This window comes from Grus americana, chromosome 1 (assembly GCF_028858705.1).
Source record: "Grus americana isolate bGruAme1 chromosome 1, bGruAme1.mat, whole genome shotgun sequence".
NCBI lineage: Eukaryota > Metazoa > Chordata > Aves > Gruiformes > Gruidae > Grus > Grus americana.
This window is the reverse complement of record NC_072852.1, coordinates 172605956-172628070: the sequence shown is the minus strand read 5'-3', so window position 1 is coordinate 172628070 and position 22115 is coordinate 172605956. Positions and strand designations below refer to the sequence as shown.

The following is a 22115-nucleotide window of genomic DNA, read 5'->3' as shown; positions in this document are numbered from 1 at the left end:
AAGAGATGCCCAAGAAAATTAACTTCAGTAGTTCAAGAAGTAATCTGACACAGAACTGTCCAAAACTGAATTTGCTTACCAGCTTTTTCTGCAACTGAAAACGATTGTCACTGCACCTACACGACTTGTACAAGGGTGGAGGCATCCCCCATGTGAACAGGGGACATGAAACTGCTTTTCCTTTCCCCTCGGATGCTGAAGCAAACTTCACACGTAAGGGTAGCCCCAAGGGACAGAGCCGTGTGGCCAGGGAAGAGGATGACCTGTAACAAGAGTCGCATACCCAGTATGTGTACCAGATGGATTAGTAGCTTGAAAGCCTGCTCCTGAATAATAGATAACCACGTCCAAAGGAGTGGCAGGCCAGATTTCTCTGAAGTCAACTTTACCACCAGATACTTTTTAGGATGACGAAGTGCTTACTTAAGTGGACATATTTATGATCATGGGCCCATATTACAAGCAAACCACCCCACCCCTCCCACCCCCCCCAACATGTATTATTAAGCTGATATATGATGCTACATTTCTTTCTTCATTGATCTAGAATCTTGGTTAGTGAGGATGGTGTTGAGTTAGAGGGCTCAGCATGCCCCAAGTGACATGGATGTGCCCAGGAAGGTTTGTAGAGCTGCACCTTCCCAGCTCCTTTCTGTAAAGTCAATTGCAGAGTCTATCAAAATAGAAACTCTGGTAACTACTCTTTGTCTCATAGTGGAATAACCAATCTTGTGTTTTGGTACTGGGACAGCAAGTGCTCCTTCTGGGGCACAAGGAATTTCTGCCTCCTGTCCTGGTTAAGGCAGTTTAATTAGCATTTTTGTTTAATATCTTGAGTTTATGGGCCTGGCTCTGGACTTTAAACTTGCTTTGCTTTTTTACAGCAGACCTGGAACTTAGTGACATTATGACACATTTTTTACAGAAATAGGAAATATTAACTGTGTATATTTTTGGTCAGCAGTCTATAGCTATATATAACCTTTGCATAGGAACAACATGTAAAATACAAACCCTACAAACAACCTGATTTCAGGTGGGGTTGTCGAAACTGCATCTCCTTCCCTCTCCACAAGCGTATGTCGTTGATCCCATTACAGTTAAAGGCACCTCTCTGAGATGGTGACAGTATGGCAGTTTTGAATCAGAGAAAACATATTTAGGTCCTCCTCCTGTTGTTAATAATGCGATGCTCCACAGAACTGTGGTGTTAATAATCCAGCACAGTAGTTATTAAACTGCTGGGCACCAACGCTTTACTGTGCAAGAGCCGCATCCTGGGCGAGTATCTCTGATGAGGATGCTGCAAGTGTTGAATTATGGAGGCTGCGGAGGTGACTCCTGCAGCTGCATACTCCTTGCTGCTGCTTATCTGCAGGCATTCCCTTGGTTCCTTCAGACCTAGAGACAATATATCGTGCTGCTCTGTGGAGCAAATGTCCAGTGGATCGAAACGGTATGAGTTATATGGAGACAAAGGTTGTCAGGGCTCTGCAAGCAGCAGGCAGTGAAGAGTTGTCCTGAGACACATGCTATAGGCATACTGTTTCTCAGACCTGGGAGGTGCTTCAGACATGAGAGCCTGCATTTAAAGAAAAAGACATTTTTCAGTTCAAAATTTAGTTGGTTTTGCTACTTTTGAAGTATTGGTGCAAACAGAGATTTGAACCTGTGTTGAGTGACTGCAAAATATGCTTTCTACAGTACTCTCTGGGATTTTGCTATATTACACTGTCACTGAAATAGAGACAAAGCAGTTACCAAAGGTAATGAATTCGGGAAGAAAAATAAGGTTGGGAGGAGTTTCACAATGCTTATGCAACGAGCATGAGATCTCCGATTTTGCTTATGGTGATGTTAGAATATGAATGTGTTTGCACAACAGTAATGTTAGAGTGCATGTAATCAACGATAGACCTTTGATTTATAAAGGAAAATGTAAACTATGCCACATTTCATGCAGACCAAAATGTTCTCCCTTTGAATTAGCAGGCAGCATTAAGCAGGTAGTGAGTAAAATGTGATTCCGGCTGATTGTGATGCTCAAGTGGCATTTAAGTGGTGTGTGTGTTGTAACTTCAGACACTGCTTTGCTTACATCTAATGCTTTGCTGTGCGGTAGACTGCAATAGCAATGTCTGTGTGAAGACACTGGTTTCACGCTGGAGGAGTGAGGCCACCCCTCATAAATTAGTATGGTGTGGAGCTTTCTGCAACTTGGAACTGTTTGAGACCAGATTAGTTACACCCACTTGGTTGGGTGCAGCTGGCTGCTAGTGAAGGTACGCTGATTGTGGAAGAGGCATTAGTTTCTTGCCACAATGCTGCCTTTTTCTAGGTGGATGCGCTAGGCTCCTCAGAGCTTCTTTGGGGCTCTTGGACGCTTTGCTGTGCTGTGTGGTATAAACAAACCTGAAAGTCTGTTGTGGATCCAGTACATTTGGAATAAGATGATTTCAGATTGCTCTGGTTGAGTCTTCCTTTCATCCCTTTACACGGGAATGTAACTTGCTTTCTTTCTGGCAAGGATCTATGTCTTGTTCTAACTTTAGTTGTGCCTACAAGGAATTGCTGTCCCTTCACATCCTTGCCCATCTCCGTTCATACATGCTTGGTGAGCTTAACCAGAGACATGACAAGTTACAGCCAGAACAGGTTGAGGCAGGAGGTCTATCCAGCTGGCACAGCAAGACTTGGAGGAAGATGTTTCTGTGGCCTTATGTGCATTGTCTACACATCGTGGTGATAGAGCTTTCTTTAGCCTTTGAGTGACATTGTAAGGTGGTTACCATTTTGTTCCCTGTTTTGTTGCTAATTGTTAAAATACGATGAAAGTGCTATTGTTTTGTTCTGTGCTGTATATACAAGTAAACAATCAGTGTCAGACTTTGAGTTCATCTCGCCTGCCCTCAGACACGTTGTAGAGGCCATTCTCTGACAAGCGTTTCTTTTGGAGGTAACATTGGCTTTGGCAGCCCCACCTTCCAGCTGCTCTTTTCTGCTTCTCCATCTCTCCCTTAAATGCCCTGGTACAACGGGGCTCCATCTTCCTGGTAAAGGGGATTGAGGAACTCTTCCTTGTTTTTTTTTTAAAAAAGGTCTTTTTAATACAGGTTGGGTAATTGATCTGATTTAGCATGAAGTCTTGCAAAGATGGTTGTACTTGCTGGTGCAGTGTACCGGTACAGCTGAGAGGATGGCATGGGGAGGATTGGCATAAAGTGTTAGCCTGTAGGAAGGTAGTGAAGGTTCCCCTTTCGACTGGAACTGCTGCCAAGAAAGATGGTCAACAACTTTAATTGGATATCTACAGCTGTTTCAGTAGGATGGATGCAAGCATTGCAGTGCTCTAGCGCTGCAAGAGAGTTGTCTTTTTCAATTGCTTAGAAAAAGGGAAAACTGAATGCAGTCTCTGAAATCTGTTTTGAAGCTCTGTTTATTGTTCTCTGTAATGAATGCTGTCAAAGGGAGTTTCGTTTGAATACATGCAGAGATCTGTATCGGAGCCAGTCACACTGGGCTGCCTTTGTAGGCAACGCGAACAGGCACAGCTCACGTCCTTTTGAAGCAGAGGTGAGGTAAATTGTGCCCCATCCTTTCTCTTTGGAGTATATTGTATATTGCATTCCATGGTGACTATCAATCATCAGTGTCTGCGCATAGGAACATCTATTGTATCTGTATGACACAGATTCCTGCGTCCAAAAGCGCTATAAATAGATACTAGAAGAAAGAATACGGGCAAACAACATACGCGCCTGCCCCAACACCCTCCCAGATGTATTTCCAATTCATAGACTGACTGAACCAGATGTGAACTCTGATTTAATGTGATTTATTAACCTTTGGATTCCTCTTCTGTGAATTTCTGTAGTCTTCCCATGTAAATTTTTGCATTCACAGTGCCCTTTGGTAAGAACTCCTTGTTTTGGAAGGCTCCTAATTCCATATTTGAAGGCTCATAAAATTAACTGAGGTAAACCCTCTCCTTAGTGAAATGCTAATAGTTTGGCAGAAGAATCTGGGGCTATATATTTTGTTTCAGATTACCTTATGTAGTAATACACGAGGATGAATCTTCTGCTCAGCAAGGTTTCAAGTTAGCTGAAATGTGAGTGCTTGTATGCTCATGGGTTCTGGTTAAGAATCCACCAAAGGGAATGAAAATGCATCAGACTGGCAGTTTACATAAAATGGTACTTGCAGAGTATAGGAGCTGGGGAGGCAACAGACATTTGGGCCCTAGATCATGCCTAGGACTTAATCCTTCAGCGTAATATTTGTCCAATTTCTAAAAAAAAGATATGCTGGGAAGCCGTGTTTGGCTATTACCTCTGCTCTGAAAATTTCCTTTTGGACCTCTGCAGGCAGGGAGAGCTGTGCACACAGAAAGAAAATGAATGCTGAGGCAGTTACATTTTTCACAAAGCCTCTGTGCTTGCTTGTTTAGATAGCTGTTTGGTAAAAAGTTTGCCTTAAAATAAAGAGGTAATTTAAAAAAAAAAAAAAAAAACACCACCAAAAACAAAAACCAAACCAAAACCCAAAAAAACCCCAAATAACCCAACCCTCCAAAGCACATAGGTAAGGCGCAGTATCCTTTTTTGTAGGAGGTAGCTCCTACGTCTCAATTCCATTTCCTTTCTAGTCTTTTGAATACTTTGATGTCATAAAGTCACTTTTATGACAAAGTTGAGTCAGAGAACAGTGGTTAGAGTCTCTCTGCCCTTCAGCCCACTGCAGTTGGAAAGCAGTGTGGTTCTTTTTCCAGCACGTAACGTGTCTAAAGACAATTTTCACGTCACCCTTTCACTGAAATACATTGAAATAGAGTAGTTGCGCATCTGTCTTGAAAAATATGTAAATATTCCCTGCTTAGACTGATAGGTAATCATTGGCACAAGTGGAATATGTCAAAGTGCATCATTCCTGAATCTTACTTAGATTTACATTTTTGTCACCAATTGCAGTATGCCAAACACTACTGCTGATTGCATTGCTTTGCTGTGCTAGCTGAAAGTCCTAGAAACTACTGCAATTTAGATAGGCTTTCTGATTGTACCTTTAAAAGAGGTCTGTGCTTTTTTGCTGGGGCAGGTTTTAAGTTGAGGTATACGAGTTCTTGCAGTTCTATGTATTTAAGCAGTTATATACCAATACATACTAACTGAACTTTCTCATTCTACACTAATAGATCCTTTTATATCACTTTTCAAAAAGGATTTGCTTTATGTGAATGACTTTAAACTGAAAGACGGTAGATTTAGATTAGATGTTAGGAAGAAATTCTTTACTGTGAGGGTGGTGAGGCACTGGAACAGATTGCCCAGAGAAGCTGTGGATGCCCCCTCCCTGGAAGTGTTCAAGGCCAGGTTGGATGGGGCTTTGGGCAACGTGGTCTAGTGGAGGGTGTCCCTGCCCATGGCAGGGGGGTTGGAACTAGATGATCTTTGAGGTCCCTTCCAACTTCAATTATTCTATGATTCTATGAATTAGGAAACAAACTTTTTCAGATGCTCCTAGTTCTCACATACTCTTAAAACTAACATTATTTTGCGGTTTTCCTAGGCATGGAGGGTAGTGGGCAATCTTTATTAATTTTCTCAGCTCCTCCTAATCTATTACTCTGTGTCCAAACTATAATGGCTATTGTTTTCGTTAGACATTTGAAGCAGAACTTGATTGCTTTTTATTATTATTTTAAAGTAGCACAAGACAGTATTTAATCTCTTTTTTTACTGGTACATGGCAATCCTGTATATTGACTGTTAAAACCATTGTGAAAACTTAGAATTTTGTAGAGAAATTACACTCTTGCAGAAGACAATCAAATGAAGACATTTCATTGCTATATAGTTTCTCACTAGCTGACCTATGTTAAGAGTGTAGAAAACCAAAGAAAAATGTTGGCATGTATTTGTTCAGTTGTTGTAGTCTGATTACAGAGGTTCAAGGGTAAAGATGTACACTAAATTGTATTTTAGAGACCCCTATTTACTGACTCTTGAAAGGAGTCACAGATTTACAGAGCAGTAGGGGTTGGAAGGGACCTCTAGAGATCAGCTAGTCCAACCCCCCTGCTAGAGCAGGATCACCTACAGCAGGTTAAACAGGATTGCACCAGGCGGGTTTTGAATATCTGCAGAGAAGGAGACTCCACAGCCTCTCTGGGCAGCCTGTTCCAGTGCTCGGTCACCCTCAAAGTGAAGAAGTTTTTCCTCATATTCAGGTGGAACTTCCTGTGTTCCAGTTTGTGCCCATTGCCCCTTGACCTGTCAGTGGGCACCACTGAAAAGAGTCTGGCCCCATCCTCTTGACATCTGCCCTTTAGATATTTATAAGCATTGATAAGATCCCCTGTCAGTCTTCTCTTCTCCAGGCTAAACAGCCCCAGCTCTCTCAGCCTTTCCTCATACGAGATATGCTCTAGTCCCCTCATCATCTTTGTAGCCCTAATCATCTTTGTAGCTTTGAGTCCCCTTGTACAGTCTACATTTACGGGATTTCCCTCTGTTTTCATTGCAGCTGGGGAAGAGGGGATGCTTTGCCTCTCCTGACCGAGATATCAAGGGACAGAAACAGCAAACAAGCCCCAAGATCATTTTGTGAGCTGGATATGGCAGTGCAGGGAAATGGTTTCAGGCAATAACAGATTCAATGTGACTGAAAATGTCCATAAACATATGAAGTGTAGCTCTATGCTGATGGCAAAGTTTTTATCACTAGCTGGATGGCTGTGGGAGCTACAGCTGTGGTTAGGAAACCATAGATGCTGGAACAAGCTGTTGAGATGACCATGGCTGATGGCTGTGGGAGACTGGAACGAGGAGGGGCAGCTTGAAGAGCAGAGATGTTCACTGAACAATAGCATTCAGCAAGATGGGAATATGTACACACCCCAGACTAACTTCCAGTTTTACAGGTACAACTCAACACTCCTCCTCACAGTTAGTAGAGCTGAAAACATTGCTGTCTTGGGCCCTGCGCTTGTAATCCTGTAACTAATAAAAATGCAAATTTTTCAAAAAAGTAAGTTTTTAGAACTTGTAGTTGCAAAGGGCAGTTTTGGAGCACTGGGTTCAAGTAAACCCTGGATGATGTTACAGTCCTTCTCTTGTGAGCACAGGAGCTGAATGCCTCACCCTGTGAAGTAGACCTAAGGATTGTACATACTTCTGAGGTCCATGTGTTTGGGAGCTACTGAAGTACTTGAAAGGCAGTATCTACTTAAGCTTTGCTTTGAAAACTTAGCTACCTGAAGATCTGTTCCTGTGTGGTGGCACCACAGCGTTGGTTGCAGTTGAGTGTCTAGCACCTCCCTTCTACCTCAGACTGCTTCATGTTCTTACAGCAGCCCTGGGTTTTCCAGGGACTCAAGTAAATCTCTTCAGGCTGTTGAGTAGTAGGAGCCCACATTTCCTGCTTCTTGAGCAAGTGTCCCAATGACGACGCTGTTGAGTGAGTAGTGGGACTACCTTCCTCTCCTCTTCCTACGGCTGTCTTTTTTGACGTTAGCCACTTGTCTGTTCCCAGACATAGGTCTAACTGCGGGAGGAGTTTTCAGAGTCCAAATCATGGTTTTACAGGGACCAAAAGCAAAGGTTAAATACCTGTCTTTGGGAGGGAAATATTAGATACGCCTCACTGAGGTGATACCTCTTAGGTGGTTTAGATGTTCTTATCTACGGTAAGGAGAGGGTTTTGAATTCCCTTCTAGCACTCTTGAATTTCTCCAGTGATTAACAGAATACTTCTGTTTCATATGCAGGACTGTGCATTTTACTCCTGAGAGAGATATTTTGCTTTTAAGCGTGGCTGCTGCAAAACTGTGCACATGCAGAAACGCACCAGGGAAGTGGTTTGGGTTTCCTGCTCTGAGCAAAGTATGTCGGCAGGAAAGTGCTGTCTGTTCAAAACTTACAGTTACTGGGTTGACAGTACTGTAAATATTCCTCCAGCTGCTGGCTCAAAAGAGTGGTTTTGTTCAGGCTGTGTAATTAGCACCCGTATTCAAATATCTGCATATGTGCAATTTAATTTCTTTTTAGCTTGAGCTTAAAAAGTATTTTTGACTCTGGCCTGAGGGCCCGTATAAAACTTAAGCTAATTAAGTGAATAAACAAGCTAGATAGCACCTCAGATATAATTTAGTGTGGTTAGTCAGTAGTGCAACACAATTACTTATGACTTTATTGTTTTCTGTCTTTATAGCAAAGAAATATTTTTTTATTTGTGTCCCTTAGAGTGCAAGTAAGTTACCATTCTGTCAAACTGAGTGCACTGAGTTTCATAATGGAGTTATGAAAATTGAAGGTGTTTAAAATGTTCATGCATTTCTTTTGGTTTCTTGGAAAACCTGATATCCTTAGTTAATATGATGTCCTAGGTATAGCTGATTCATCAAGTACAGGACCTGTACTTGATCTGTCTCTGTTTACATTGGTTGTAACCCCACAAAATTAAAACAACATGATGAGAATCTATGCTGTTTATACCTCGTGTCCCAGTTTGTGAACGTTCTCATTGATTTGAATGGCAAGTTTTGTCTTCACTTTCAAAAACATGCTACTGTATATGTTTAGAAATTGTGTGCCTTATGCAGCTTAAATGAGAAATTGCTTTTAGTAAGGGAGTTGCTTTAGACATGGTACAGCATGCTCTGGTTTTGCAGGGTGCTCTGTTCCTTTCAAGCCGTGCAATTCTGTAGCTGTTTACTTGCTTAGGTTTTCATGTGAAATTTTCCATCAGTTCTTAACAAATGCTGATTATTCGCAGGAGTCAGTGTGGTGAATATTTATGTTTATGTAGTTGCTCATATTTTTCTATGTGAGTTACTATTCTATTTTAGCATTTTGATATCTCCAGGGAAGTTACAAGAATAAGGTCTTGATCAGTTTTTAAACCTTCAGTTGTGCGAGTAAGTATGTTAAACTTATGAACAGGCTCACTTGTTGCTGATTTTGTTTTTTAAAGGAAAGGTTTTGTTTCTGTAGTCATTTTGACAAGTCCTTTTTTAGTATGTTACAGTATGCATTGTGTAATGCAGTGCATTATCAGCAGTCTAGTTACCAAGAATTGATCAGAACCAAGGGAATCATACCCCAAAAGTCGGGCACTTCCAATCTAACTGTACACTTTGACTGTGACAATTTATGCTTATTGTATTAAAGAATATTAGTTCCTTTGTTGACATGAAAGGCTAAGGGTTTCATGCTTCAAGAAGTCAAATTGTTAATCCATTTAAATGTCGTCAGTAAATCAAATGGATTTTTTGAGTTCCTTTCTCTTGATGGTTCTTTAGATGCCCCTACTTTTCCATGGCTGGTATTTTTTCTTCTGTCAGTGCATCTTCGGTATAAGGTACTCAGAGCAGGATTATTCCTGTTTCTATTCAACTGCAAGGGTTAGAAACTTCCTTTGTTTTTTTAAAAGGTACCTGAGTTTCTTATTTCATCTGTGGGCAACCAGAGTTGGGGCTTCAAGAAAAAAACTACAAATATTGTAAAATTCAGAGCTTAACAGCTGGGCTTTTACATTTAAAATAAAGATCTTAACAACATTGTCTCATTCTCTGGAAACAGCCTGCTGGGAACCGGTAATGAAGAGCAAATCCATGCATACCATAGTGGTGTTTTACTGTGCTAACCAGGGCAGTCTCACAATCAGTTTGGAGCAAAATAATTATCCTAAAATGACTATTCATTGCACAATTTTGGGATTTTACAAATCTTACATTAATTTACATATTTAGATGATGTCTGTAGCACTTGCTTCTTTGCATACCTTTTTATGTTTTTGGCATTAGCACGAGGCTTCAGTAACTCTGATTTTGCTGTCTTTGCTGATGCTGCAGAAGTACTCAATATGTACTTTGATATTCCCATTTGAAACCTGATTAAAACATTTTTGTATATTTGATCCTGAACAATGGAGTTAATAGTATGCCTAAAAAGTGTCAATCCTTTGCTGATGTTTAAACATTATGAAGTTTTATTTTCAGCATGCTGGCAAAAGTTCTAGAAATGGGGATATTTTAGATTGGTGTATATATAAGGATTTAGTGTAAAGAGAGATGAGTGTAGATAGAATTTCTTGGCTTCTTTGTCCATCTTTCCTTGAGAACACATACTATTTGAAAGAGGAGTTTGGAATCTGGTTTGCCGTAAATACTAATTATATTCTTCGTGTGGGTTCTTGCTTTCGTAGTCGCGATAACTGTTGCTTTGTGCTTAGTGGGACAGCTCACAGCAGTTATTGTAGAGAGTAATGAATGATGTTTATTTGTGCTGTAGGGTTGACCACATCTGGGGGTGAGAACACGCTGGCAGCTAATTGGCCTGGCAAATGATCAGGCTGCTACAAAACAGGATCTTGTGTTCGGCAGAAAAATAAAATCACAAGGAACTGTCATCCTTTGCTCGTTACTGATGGTTTCTAGTGGAGGTGACAAACATTAGCGGTGGATATGATGTCGAGATCTACTCTGTCATGTGCGTTTCTTTCAATGAATGCCTCGAATCATTTTGCGGTTATTAACTCCCAAGGAGTTAATCTCATACCCAGCGATCTGTGTTAATTACTAGTTTGTAGAGTTGTGTCCATCTGCGTTTGTTCTCCTTTTTGTCCTGGAATACTTGCATACTTGACTTTTGAACTGATCGCGTTAGTGAATGTTAAGGACAAATAGCCCTGCCTGGAAGTCAGTGTTGTGTTGTTTGGCATTGAGTAATTTCCTAGAAGTATTGCTGATGCTGCTCCTAGTTAAGATCTCAGACCTTTAGATTTCTTTAAGCTTGGAGGAACTAGAATCATGAAAAATGAAGGAATTGCAATAATTCTGTGATGAGGGGACAGCAAAGATCACAATTTGCATTTTTATGTCTTACTGCTTTGTAGTTTAGCTCCCTCCCATGGAGACTGAGCCTTGCAGCTACTCTTCTTCCCCAGCAGACCGGTTTGTGCCCGTGCTGGAACCGAGCGGTTGCCTTTCCTCCAAGCTTAGTAGAGCAAGTAGTAGGGAAGAGTAGTAATGACTGGTCGTTACTCACAAACCCAGGAGTACCTTTGAGTGGGACAAAGCAAAAAGAATAGGGGAAGAAATAGCATCTTTTGAACTGATAGCAAAGTGATTGCTTCAAAAGGTTGCAAGGATGAGAATGGCAGCCTACCACGGAGGTGCCCTTCCCTCCCCTTCCCACGGCCGCTCCCTGTTCATGTTAACAAGAAGGAAGGATAAAGTTCATCTGTCCTGCTAAATCATTTTGTGGACAGTGAGGTTTTAAAATAGAGAGGGCTTCAATAGTATTCGAATATCTGTGTTTAAAGTGACTGGATCAACAGGTCCAAATAACAGGGCAAATTAGTGGTATTAACCAGCCGTGTGATGGAGAATAGCTTTTGAAGGCGTTTGGTCCCTTCTAGTTTTGAAAAGCAGTTTGCAGCATCTGATGCAGCAAAGTACACCTGCTAAGCATGAAGGTTATGCCATTGATTTCTAAGCTAGGTATAAGTATGTTCCTAGCTCTCTCCCTTGTATAACTGCACAGAACATCTGTCAGGACATAATAGATCCTATCACAAATAAGCATGGCCATAGTATCATTTGTTTTTCATCTGTACAAACTTTGCTTGTATCTGAATGGGTTCTCTGAAATAATTTTTTTTTTTAAATTTTACCTTTTCCTTCTACTTAAAACAACTTTACTATTTATTTTCTGAAGAGCATGTGTATATTGTTTATTTTACCTTTTGAATGTATCTTGAAGAATAGACAAACCAAAGGACAGTTGAATTCATATTTTACTGGATGAGCTAAGAAAATGTAAATTAAATAAGCCTTTAGCTTTTTTGCCTACTCTGAGTTCTCTGTGGTGTTACTGAGCAGACCAGATGCCTTGCAAGCTTGTTGTAAGCAATATGTAGAAAAAGAGGTGCCCTATCCTCTTATTCGGTTGATCCTCAAAAAACAATGAAAAATGTCATGCCAATGTAATCAGGAATTTGATGCTGTAAAAAGAGAAGGGAAAATAGCCTAAAAGCTTGCTATGGGATTACAGTTGTTTTTAGCACTTGACAGTTAAGCGTCTTTTACTGTTGTGTCTCTGAACTCTCATAACTGATAATTTAACTGCTAATTCAGTTGTGTGATGATTGATTGCTGTGAACAATTCCTTGAAGAGCACTACAAATTTCTTCTGTGTTTTACTATTAACTGTAGTGGTTTTTAGTCCCTCTGTTACTTTGTGTGTTGGCACGCAGCGATGTGTGTAATAAATACATACCAAAATGGTGTATACGTAGAAAATGGGAAACAACACACATTTGCTAGAAAACTCTTTGGAGCACGCTTTTAGATGTAGAAGGCTGTGCTGATCCCCTGTTTTGCTGCTGAACTTCGACCATTATTTTCCTTTTGCCAAAAGTACAAAAATGTATAATGAACAGATTAAGATGAGATTATTTTTTCTAACAGCACTATTCTATTTATAACTGTAAATCTTTTTTTTTTTTCCCCCCTCCTCCTCCCTCGCATCTGTAACAGCTAGCCGATGGCGGAACCTCTTCTCTACACCTGTCTCCTTGGCTTTTCCCTATAGTCCTGTTGCAAGACTCACCCCATATACCAATGGCTTTAATAGTCCCAGCTTCTCTAAAACCTCCAGTAAAGCAATACTAACACCTGAACGGACAGGTAATGCTTATCTTTTTATTGATTTACAGTGCTTACAAAGTTGCTTAATTTAATCTCATCTTGCTAGCATTTAACAATAATACACTGTTCGGGTGATCATATATAGATTCATCACAGAGAAAGATTATTTTTTTTTTTTAATTACCTAAAATTTAGCAATTAACTAATAGTGTAGGTTATCTTCTATGTTACACAGCATGTTATAGAGAAGTGGTGCAAGTAAACAGATCCTATTTCTCGGTAATGGTTTACCTGACTGTGTCAGCTTAAACAGTCCCCAGCTTTGTCTGCCCTTTACTGCTCATTTCTACCCCACCATACCCCTTCCTTGTGTCCACAGAAACATTTGTGCAGCTGTGTAATGAAGTTGCAGGGAGAACTTACCTATTAGAAAAAGAGCCAGCAGAATTATGGCTGTTTTCAAGCTGGCATTGTTGCTACCATCCAAATTTTATTTTATGTTAGTGATTTTCAGGGGACACAGGAGCTTCAGGAAAAATACAAACTTTCCATGGGTTGTAAATTGCAAAAAGTTGCATTTTTCCTTCTTCGCTACAGGTATCAGGAGACAATTTATATCTGTGATTTCTCTCAAGGTGCAGTGCAGTGGAGAAAACAATCTTCTGGGGAAGAGACATTAACATTTTATTGCTGGCAGGACCAGGTGTGGTCTAAGAAAGTTAGCATTAGTGTCACACTGATCTGTGCGCAATTTTATTTGCAACGTGTGAAATCGGTGCAGAAGGCCCTGTTAGAGATATGGGTGCTGGGGGTGAGACAGATACAGCTCCAGACGGAACGCCTGGTGTAGGTGTCTGTGTGAGTGAGATGTCTAAACTCCCCTATTCGATGGGGTGTAGTTTAGTCCCTAATCGAAGGCATCTCAGGTTGTTTGAGATACCTCAGGTATCTTGTCTAGTTTCCCACTGCTGCTGCAAAAGGGCACAGCTGTTACCACCTCTGCAAAACCTCAAGGACGATTGTAACTTGCAAATTTAAAATAGCAAACGCATTTACTCCTTACAATCCTTCCAGAGCTAAGTAATCTCCTGTGTGTCCTTTTCTGTTGGACGTATTGTTAGAGAAGGGCTGAATTTAGGATGAATTTTAGGTGGCTGCTTTGAGCAGCGCTAGAGGATGCAAACACACCTGTGGTGCAAGCACAGCCGATGGATGAGCCGTCGTCACAGCGGTTCTCGCCCCACAGGCTGTGGGCCTCTGGCGGTCCAGAGGATATTAGAAAGTGATTTACTATTTTATTTGAAGAATTTTTCTTTAAAGTTGGGCAGCAACTAGCTCGTACAACTAATTGCAATTTAGTTTATATTGTACTATCCTGCAGGGAAAAAGAATCCAGGGCCCTCTCCAAAAGGTAGCTCAGTGAAGGAGGCAGTGCTTTCTCTGTTATTGCATAATATTCAGTCTTAATTGTTATAATCATGGATTTATCTTATTATAAATAATTTTAAAAAAACAGTGAAATTTAGATAAATGGCTCTGATGTGGAATCTGAGCACTGAGCAGAAGTTGGTGACACATAAACACTTGATTTTCAGGACAGAATAGGGAGAACCACGGTCCCATAAGAAGGATTCAAATGCAGATGTGTTTAGACTACACTAACTAATCTGAGCTGTATCAGAACTGTACTGGGTAAATTATTCATTGTCTGGGCTATGTGATGCTATTTTGGGAACAAGCAGAGGAATTCATGATCCGTTACTACACTTCTCACGAGTCTCAAATCCCTTTGCTAATTGTTAGTGGATTGCACTACACGTCTGAAAAATTTTATCACTTGTACAGAACATATTTTAAGCTACTGTAACATAAAGGGAAGATAGTTGTGAATGAAAGATAGCCAGACGTATTCACAGACTAAAGGTTATGTTTTTTCACATAGGTTACATTTCTAGGAGTTCACCTTTGAGCCCACAGTCATCCATAGACAGTGAACTGAGCACCTCGGAGCTGGAGGATGATTCCATCTCCATGGGATACAAGCTGCAGGACCTCACCGATGTTCAGATCATGGCTCGTCTACAAGAGGAGAGTAGGTGGCTTTTTTTCATTTTTCAAAATAGTCTGAGGAAGATTTCCCATAACAGTCAAAACTGCTACAGTCTGGTGTCAGTCAAGTGGATCTTTCTTAAATGGTGTCACCTCTTGGGTGGCAAGTGGAAAAACTCTTCACCTGCAAAGAGAAGGTGCACACATTGTTGGGTTCAGGTTAATGGTACTGGATCTTTCAAAACTTTTCTGAATCCTAACTGGTAGCTCCATACCTGTTTAGGTTTAGAAAATTTATACTGTCTCCCCAAATGAATTAAAATTATTTTATTTCTGGGAAGGGAAGATGCTAAAGCATTTTTTTCATGCTTACATTTCGTCAGAAAGCTAAAAATAAGCAGCTGTCATGAATTTCTTTGCCTCTACTTTGATTTTCTTAATTGTCAGATGAATTTTGAAATTAATTCCCCTTTAAATCCCCTTTAAATTGGGGTATTTAAATTTAACATTTTGGCTTGAGACTAGTGATTATGCACAAAGCTGAGTCCAGAAGCTTGTTTGACATAGATTATAGTTTGGCTTGATAGTAATTTTTGGAAAATGTCTTTATTCATAAATAAAGGACATTTGACTTAGAAGTCACTAGGACAGCAAGTGCCGTATCTTTCTCACTTCCTATTAGTGCCAAGTGAGACAACAAGGAGGAAATGATGAGATGAAAAACAAGAGAAATTCAGAGATAATGACTGAAGGAAAATGCAAAGTATTAAGGGACTAAATGAAAGAAAGAAAAAATGTGAAGAAGAAATTAAAGCTGTGATCTGGCTGCAGCAACCAGACCGAGCAGGTCAACGTGATCACTTCTCAGCAGTCAAACTCGCTGAGCATCTGGTAGTACTCGTTATGTTCAGCGTAAAAATTAGCAAATGTGAGACTTTCCAAGATAGCTGAATTCTCAGCTGGCAAATAAGTGTGCTCACAGCTCGGAAAATTTCTGATATTATGTGGAAGTTATAATAATTAAAAAAAAATTTATGACTATCAGATACAAAGGGTTATATTGCTTTAATGACAGCTGTGCTCATCTTCAGAATGAGGTTTATAAAAGGCTTCATGTACTTAGCTCTTTAAGGAAAAACACTGTTTTTCTTCTAATCTATGTCAGGTGTAATGATTGTATCTCATCCTTGTAGTAGTAGCTGGTACAGAATGTTTGAGCACATGATATTTTTTGTTCGCTTAATGCTGGGGAAAGTGGTAGTATTATACGTGCATGTTGGCACACTCCCTTCACAGCCACAAACAGAAACTCCCACTCGAGTCGGGGGGGGAAAGCATGTTAAGAAGTTTTCATTATGAAGCAAAGACATCTGTCAAAGCTGAGGGATTTTTGTAAATCTAGGAAAGTTATCCGCAGCTATTGGTGGAGTTACTTGGCTCTGGGCAATGTGATGCACGTCCCCTTTTTCCTTTGCTACTGTGCAGCTGTAAAGGGGGGATGTACAGGGGATGTGGATGTTTCCACGTGGTAGGATGCATACCTGTCTAAAACACAGCAGTGTTGCCACTAAGCCTTGTCCATGAGACCTGCTACTAGCAGGAACTAATTCTGGTTCAGGGAGGTTGGAGAGCCAGAATATTTACATGGGTTATAAGTTTAGGAAATGTCATTGCCAGCGTTTTCATTGCATGTACATAGAGGTTTAATAGCAATAACTTGGAAAACTAATAGAGTGAGTGTTAATTCCTCTAAGAGTGTTTAAAAGTTAAAAACTTAATACTCATGCCATCTTTCTATTGGCAGAGAAATAGGTGCCTCCTGAAGGCAATTCATCTTATGTTGAGAGGCATCTAAGACATCTCACAGGTACTGCATTTTGGAGATGCCTGTATTCTTTTTTAATTTTTTATTAAAAAGAGATCTCGAGGGAAATAATTCAGGCTTAGATGCCTGAAAGGTTAGACACCAAAAGTTAGATCCGATGAATCCTACCTTCAGCCTGGTGACATTGTAAATCCAATTCTTGCTGTAAAATTATGTCTGCTTACGTGCTTAGTTTTCAAGATTGAAGTGCATGTGAAGAGTTAATCGCTCATCAGAAGCCAAATCATCCTCTTCTTGGAATTTACAGGCCTTAGGCAAGATTATGCTTCGACTTCAGCGTCTGTGTCAAGGCACAGTTCGAGCGTCTCTCTGCATGCGGGAAAGAAAGGGACGTGCGGTGACCAGGAATACGATCGCTATAGTCTTGAGGACGAGGAAGAGTTTGACCACCTCCCGCCTCCGCAGCCGCGGCTGACTCGCTGCTCCCCCTTCCAGAGAGGGATTCCTCACTCACAGACTTTCTCCAGTATCCGGGACTGCAGGAGGAGCCCTACCTCCCCGCACTTCCCTTCCAGTACTTATCAGCAGCCCTACTACTCTCCTCAAGCCCAAACTCCAGAGCAGCAACCAAATAGGATTAATGGAGGTGGGTTACACGCTTTTCCGAGATGCCTTTTCTCTGCGCAAAGCGCCAGTGCCATTTTAAAGATCAAGTTGTGTTGACGGAGCGAAGTGTGTTTAGTGTACGACAGCTAGATCAGTCCATGAATTGTGACAAGCAATTTAAGCCTGTGCAAATGGCTGAGGTATGTTATTGTTAAGTAACTTGCTACAAAATGTAATCTGTGACCTGGTTATGAAAATTGTTGCTTTAGTCTGTTTGCAAGTGCTGCAAGGATGACCGCAAGTGCTGCAAGGATGACCACAAGTGAAGAAAGAGGAAAAAAGAAAGAAGAGCGTCTTTTAGCGGGCTAATAGTTGGTTAGAAGAACTGTTCAGGCTTTTGAGCTTGGCCTATGCATGTCCATCGTGGATACAGTAAGATACAAAATAGGGTTTTCAGATTTTCCTTCCCTTTCTTATTCCTGACTTTGCTGTTAATGCAGCTGTGCTGGGAATCTGCAATGAGTGCTTATGGCAGGGGTCAACGCTCTGCTCCTGTTCCAGGTCTGGTAGAGCAGGGCAGACTGTTAAAGCAGTGGGAGATAATGTCACTCCCAAACTATACTGAACATTGCTGCTTTTTGCACTGTGTTTAAGATGTCTTCCAGAGTCTCTGGAAGATTTGTCTCTTGGTGCTTGTTCCAAGACTTAAGTTTCCCTCTGTTGTTGCCCTTACCTCTCCTTTCATTCCTTATTATGATCACAATTTTCCTCTTCCTGCTGCATCTTACTTTCCTATTCCTTCATTTTTTTCCCCAAGCTAATTCAAAACAGTCAGTTTTCAGTCAGGGTCTTGTTTGTAACATTACAGGTTACAGTTCACCCTTGGGCAAGAAAATAAATGTGCTGTTCAAAACAGTTGTTATTTATAGAGTGGTACAGGTATGCATGTTGCTTTCCTGACAAATAAGACATGTCAGGTTGGTGCCAAAAGCACTTGCATTCAAAGAAAGACATGGCGTGGAAGTGTAATCGACAAGTGGCAGTATATAAAGAAGGCTGAGGTTCACAGACGGTAGGGAGACATGGGTGTTTGTTGGTACGGCATATGTGCTGTATTAATTTCAATGTTATTTTTCTTGCCAGTGAGGTACAAGAATGGGACAGCACTGATGGGCTTGCGGAAATATTGGGGAGATAAGAAGGTTAGGGGGCAGTTTTTATTCAGGAATAAGGGCAGGATGTGGTGCTCAATGTTTTTGTTTGTTTTGTTTTGTTTTTATGGTCCTCAAGTGCTTTTTCAATTATTTTTTCATGTTCTGTGTCAGTGGAACTTAAGCATTGGATTCCCAGCTGGAAACCTCAGAAAGTACTCACAGGGCACTAAAAATACTAGGCTCCTAGATTATTAACTAGAAAGTGTATAAACGTAAAAGGCCACCAATGTTACCACCTGGTTGCTTTTTTTTCTCAAGAACTTTGTGTTGGATAATCTTTTTGGTGTCGCTCAGAAGGTGGACACACGCAACTTCAGTTACCTGTTTGCTGGGATGGCAGGCAGTCCTATAATACCAGTAGCACTATTTTTAGAGGGGAATTATCTCTTTAGCTTCTGCACCTTCAGCCTCTGACTCATGCAGCACTCATCCACATAAGTGGCAAATACTGATGGTGAGAAATGTTTTACTTTGGCTGTGTTGTGATGGCAGACAAGGAGTCAAGCGTTCGCTGAATCGAGTGTGTCTGAGTAGTATTATGACAACATTTTCTCATCGGCCCTTCTCATCATCTTGGCAACAACTTCATTGTCTTTCAGGAACTTCTACACGTCGGGATTGAGGTAGACTGCAGAATAAGAATTTGTCTGAAGCCCAGTATGATGGACAGTGTGTTTCCGCACTGTTACAGTTATCCAAGGCAAATGAGGAAGAGGGGTATGATAGAGGGGCTAAACTGTTCAGTTACGGCTTTCAATATATGTGGAAATCATCATCCATAATTAATCAAAATCACACATGCCCCATGCTGTGCCGCTTTTAGTTGCTCCAACAGTCTTCTCAAAGCTCTCTTCCTCCAAAGAGATCACTTGTGATCTTGTATGTGCAGTCAGCAGCCTGGCCACTGGTTTGTCTGATCATTCACAGAGCTCTCCATAAAAGAAGAGCAAGTGGCAAGTAAACACTGAATTTTGGCACTCGGTCTGGGGTGAAAAAACAGTGTTTATCTTTGACACAATGTCTCCCCAAAACTAGTCTATGTGTTTAGCTCAAGTACAATTTTTTGCCTTTAGGAACAAATAGTACGAGGGATGCTGTCCTACCTGCTTTTAGTGAAGTTTGTTTGTTATGGTATGCTAGTTGAGGTACTTATTCTAACTTTACCTGTACTGTAACAAATATGCTGAAGGTGTGATAAACTAGGAAAAAACTTTAATAATTCTTTTAAGAGTATAATACTGGTTGCCTGATGAGGAGCGCCTACATTTAGATGCTGAGATGTGGATGCCCACACGGGAATGAAGGGCCCAATTCAACAGCCCACATACGGGCGCTGAGTGCTGTATGGGGTACTCTGATGGACCTGCTTGGCTTCACCATCGCCGTGTGTCAGTGCTGTTTAGATGCCATAGACAACCCCGGGTCTCTCAAATGGCATGAAATACCTATACGTAGGCACTGACTTGTGCACTAGGTGTCTAGTCTCTCACTATAGCAAATGGTTTGATGGTTCTCCATCCACGGGATTGCATTTTAGGCAGCAGAGAGATCTTCTGTCTGGTGTTCCTAGTGCCCTGGTAATCTTCTGCCTGTGCTTGAGGTGAGAATACTCTCAGATATGTTTTCCAGATGTGTTTGAGGCCGTAATTTTGAACCCACGCATTGTTCTTGCCAATGTGTTTTAGCGAAGTGCTGCCCCTTGGTGTAATTTTGACACTCTGTCCTGTTTTAAATTGCTGTACATCTATTTTGAAATACAATACCATAGATCTGTTTTAAAATACCACACCATCTAGCCCTCACTGGCAGACCCAGATTCTTTCTCTCACCTTATCCCACCGGTACCTTGTCTGTGTGAGTGGTACCAGTCCCGTTTACTGCCAGTCCCCAACAGCTTACTGTGCTGAAAGGCTCCTGGTAAAAGCTAGCATAGAGTGGCAGATGTGTACAAATGTATATATGTTAAGATATGAAATATGTTAAGATGCGTTTAAGGTGTATTTGGGGCCACTTGTAGCATAGGCTGTAGGCATACCTGTTGTTACCTCTTAAACAACATTTTTGCAGCCATTGCCTGTAGTGTGCGTACGTTATCTTTGCTTTCAAATTAGTTTTCTTTCTTGTTCTGGCAAGGATACACTAGTAGAAAAGCTTTGCATGAAATCTGCTTTTTTTTTTTTTTTTTTTTTCCCCTTATTTAATTACACTCTCTCCCTAAATCAGCTGAATTGTCTGCAATGAGTTACATCAGAAAAAATCCATCTATGAACTTTTTAAGGCATTCTTGCTTTCAGGGATTTTGTGATCGGTTGGTGGATCAGAAAAAGATCATTTAAAGATCTGAGAGAGGCAGGAGGTGAATAGCTTTTAAGTATCTGTTGCAATTAGCTAAAGTGAGTCCATCTAGTCAGTGTGTGTTTTATAATTTAACAAAGCTTTTAATATGTTGGCAATGGAAAGATTTATATTTATACCTCTCTCACCTTCCTCTAATTTGAAGTTCATGGTTAACAACTTAAAATGTTGCTAACTCTATTAATAATCAAGAATACTTTATATTTAGTCATTTTCATATAAGAAATATCACCATATTTCAAAAAAAACCAAGTTGTTTTCTGCTTCACTTTTCCCATAAATGTACACGTTTTGGTTTTTTACTGTGAGAAACAAGTAATCTCATTTTAACTTTTTAAAAAATATTTTTAAATTTCTCTTTGGTCACTTTATTATTTTTTAATAGATGTTAATTTTTATGCCCTTTATTAGTTCTGACTTTCTGAAACCAGAAAAACAGAACTATAGTGCTGTGAAAACATCCAGAGTAGTCAAAATCCAGGATGGACAAGATACAGACAATGGGATTGATGATCTTGTGTTCAGGCCCACTTTCAAGATCTTTAGATAAGCTCACTCACAAACTTTTATCCTGGCACCCCTTGTTTCACGTGCATTTTAAAGTGCCCATTATAATACATGAAAATTAGAAACTTTGGGTAAATTATTCCAGCTAAAGAAATTTATTATAATGTAGTCAGAAGAGACAGATGAAAAATACATCCTTCACTGAGTAGCAATGCGTGCAATCTGGTTAATTTTATGTTTTCCATTACCTTTTCATGTTGATTTTTAACCTTTTAATTTGATTGATATTTAATAAAGAGGCCATGGCTACCATTCATCTTCAAAATGTTGCTTTCCGTTTCCAGAAATTACTAGCTTTGAGTTACTTTACTGCATACACTGCTGGGGAATAGCTTTTCTTAGGCAAAATGTTATGATCATCGTTGGCTGTTGCAACACCCTCGCCACGTTTGGAAAGCTGCAAATGTGTTGGTGGTTTGGGGTTTTTTGTTTGGTTTGGGGGTTGTTTTGGGGTTTGTGTGGTGGGTTTTTTTCAAGTAAACTCAAGGCAGGTATAGAAGAGCGGCATTTCAGGGGCAGTAGATCGGTGTTTAAGTAGCAGTTCAGAATAGACTAACATTGATTTGGGAAAAGGTCTGTTCTTACTGATTTAGAGAGGTTTTTCTGCTCGTGACCTCTTTTGTTCAGTAAGGGAGAATTCGCTGTAGGAAATTGTTGCAGCCTCTCTACTAAAGAAAAGGAGGAAAAACAAATTTTATTTAGTCACCTTTGAAGTTATATTGAGAATAGTAATCAGTGGGGAGAAGTCATGGAAAGATAACAGAAAAATCTTTGATTTGCTGTAACTATCTGTGCAGGGACACATATGCCTATGAAGCCAGAGTGAGATGAAAGAATAATTCTAAAT

General features: G+C 40.4%; 1 protein-coding gene across 2 annotated transcripts in view; it reads left to right on the top strand.

Annotated features, from left to right (window-relative positions):
• Positions 1–22115, top strand: part of SLAIN1 (SLAIN motif family member 1) — a 54993-nt gene that overhangs the window by 19811 nt on the left and 13067 nt on the right. The window contains exons 3-5 of one of the 2 annotated variants that reach the window (XM_054828444.1): positions 12542–12691; positions 14595–14744; positions 16834–17172. In XM_054828444.1, the coding sequence (XP_054684419.1) occupies positions 12542–12691; positions 14595–14744; positions 16834–17172 (639 nt within the window). The remainder of the gene's footprint in view (positions 1–12541; positions 12692–14594; positions 14745–16833; positions 17173–22115) is intronic. The other variant, XM_054828455.1, reaches the window with a different exon arrangement.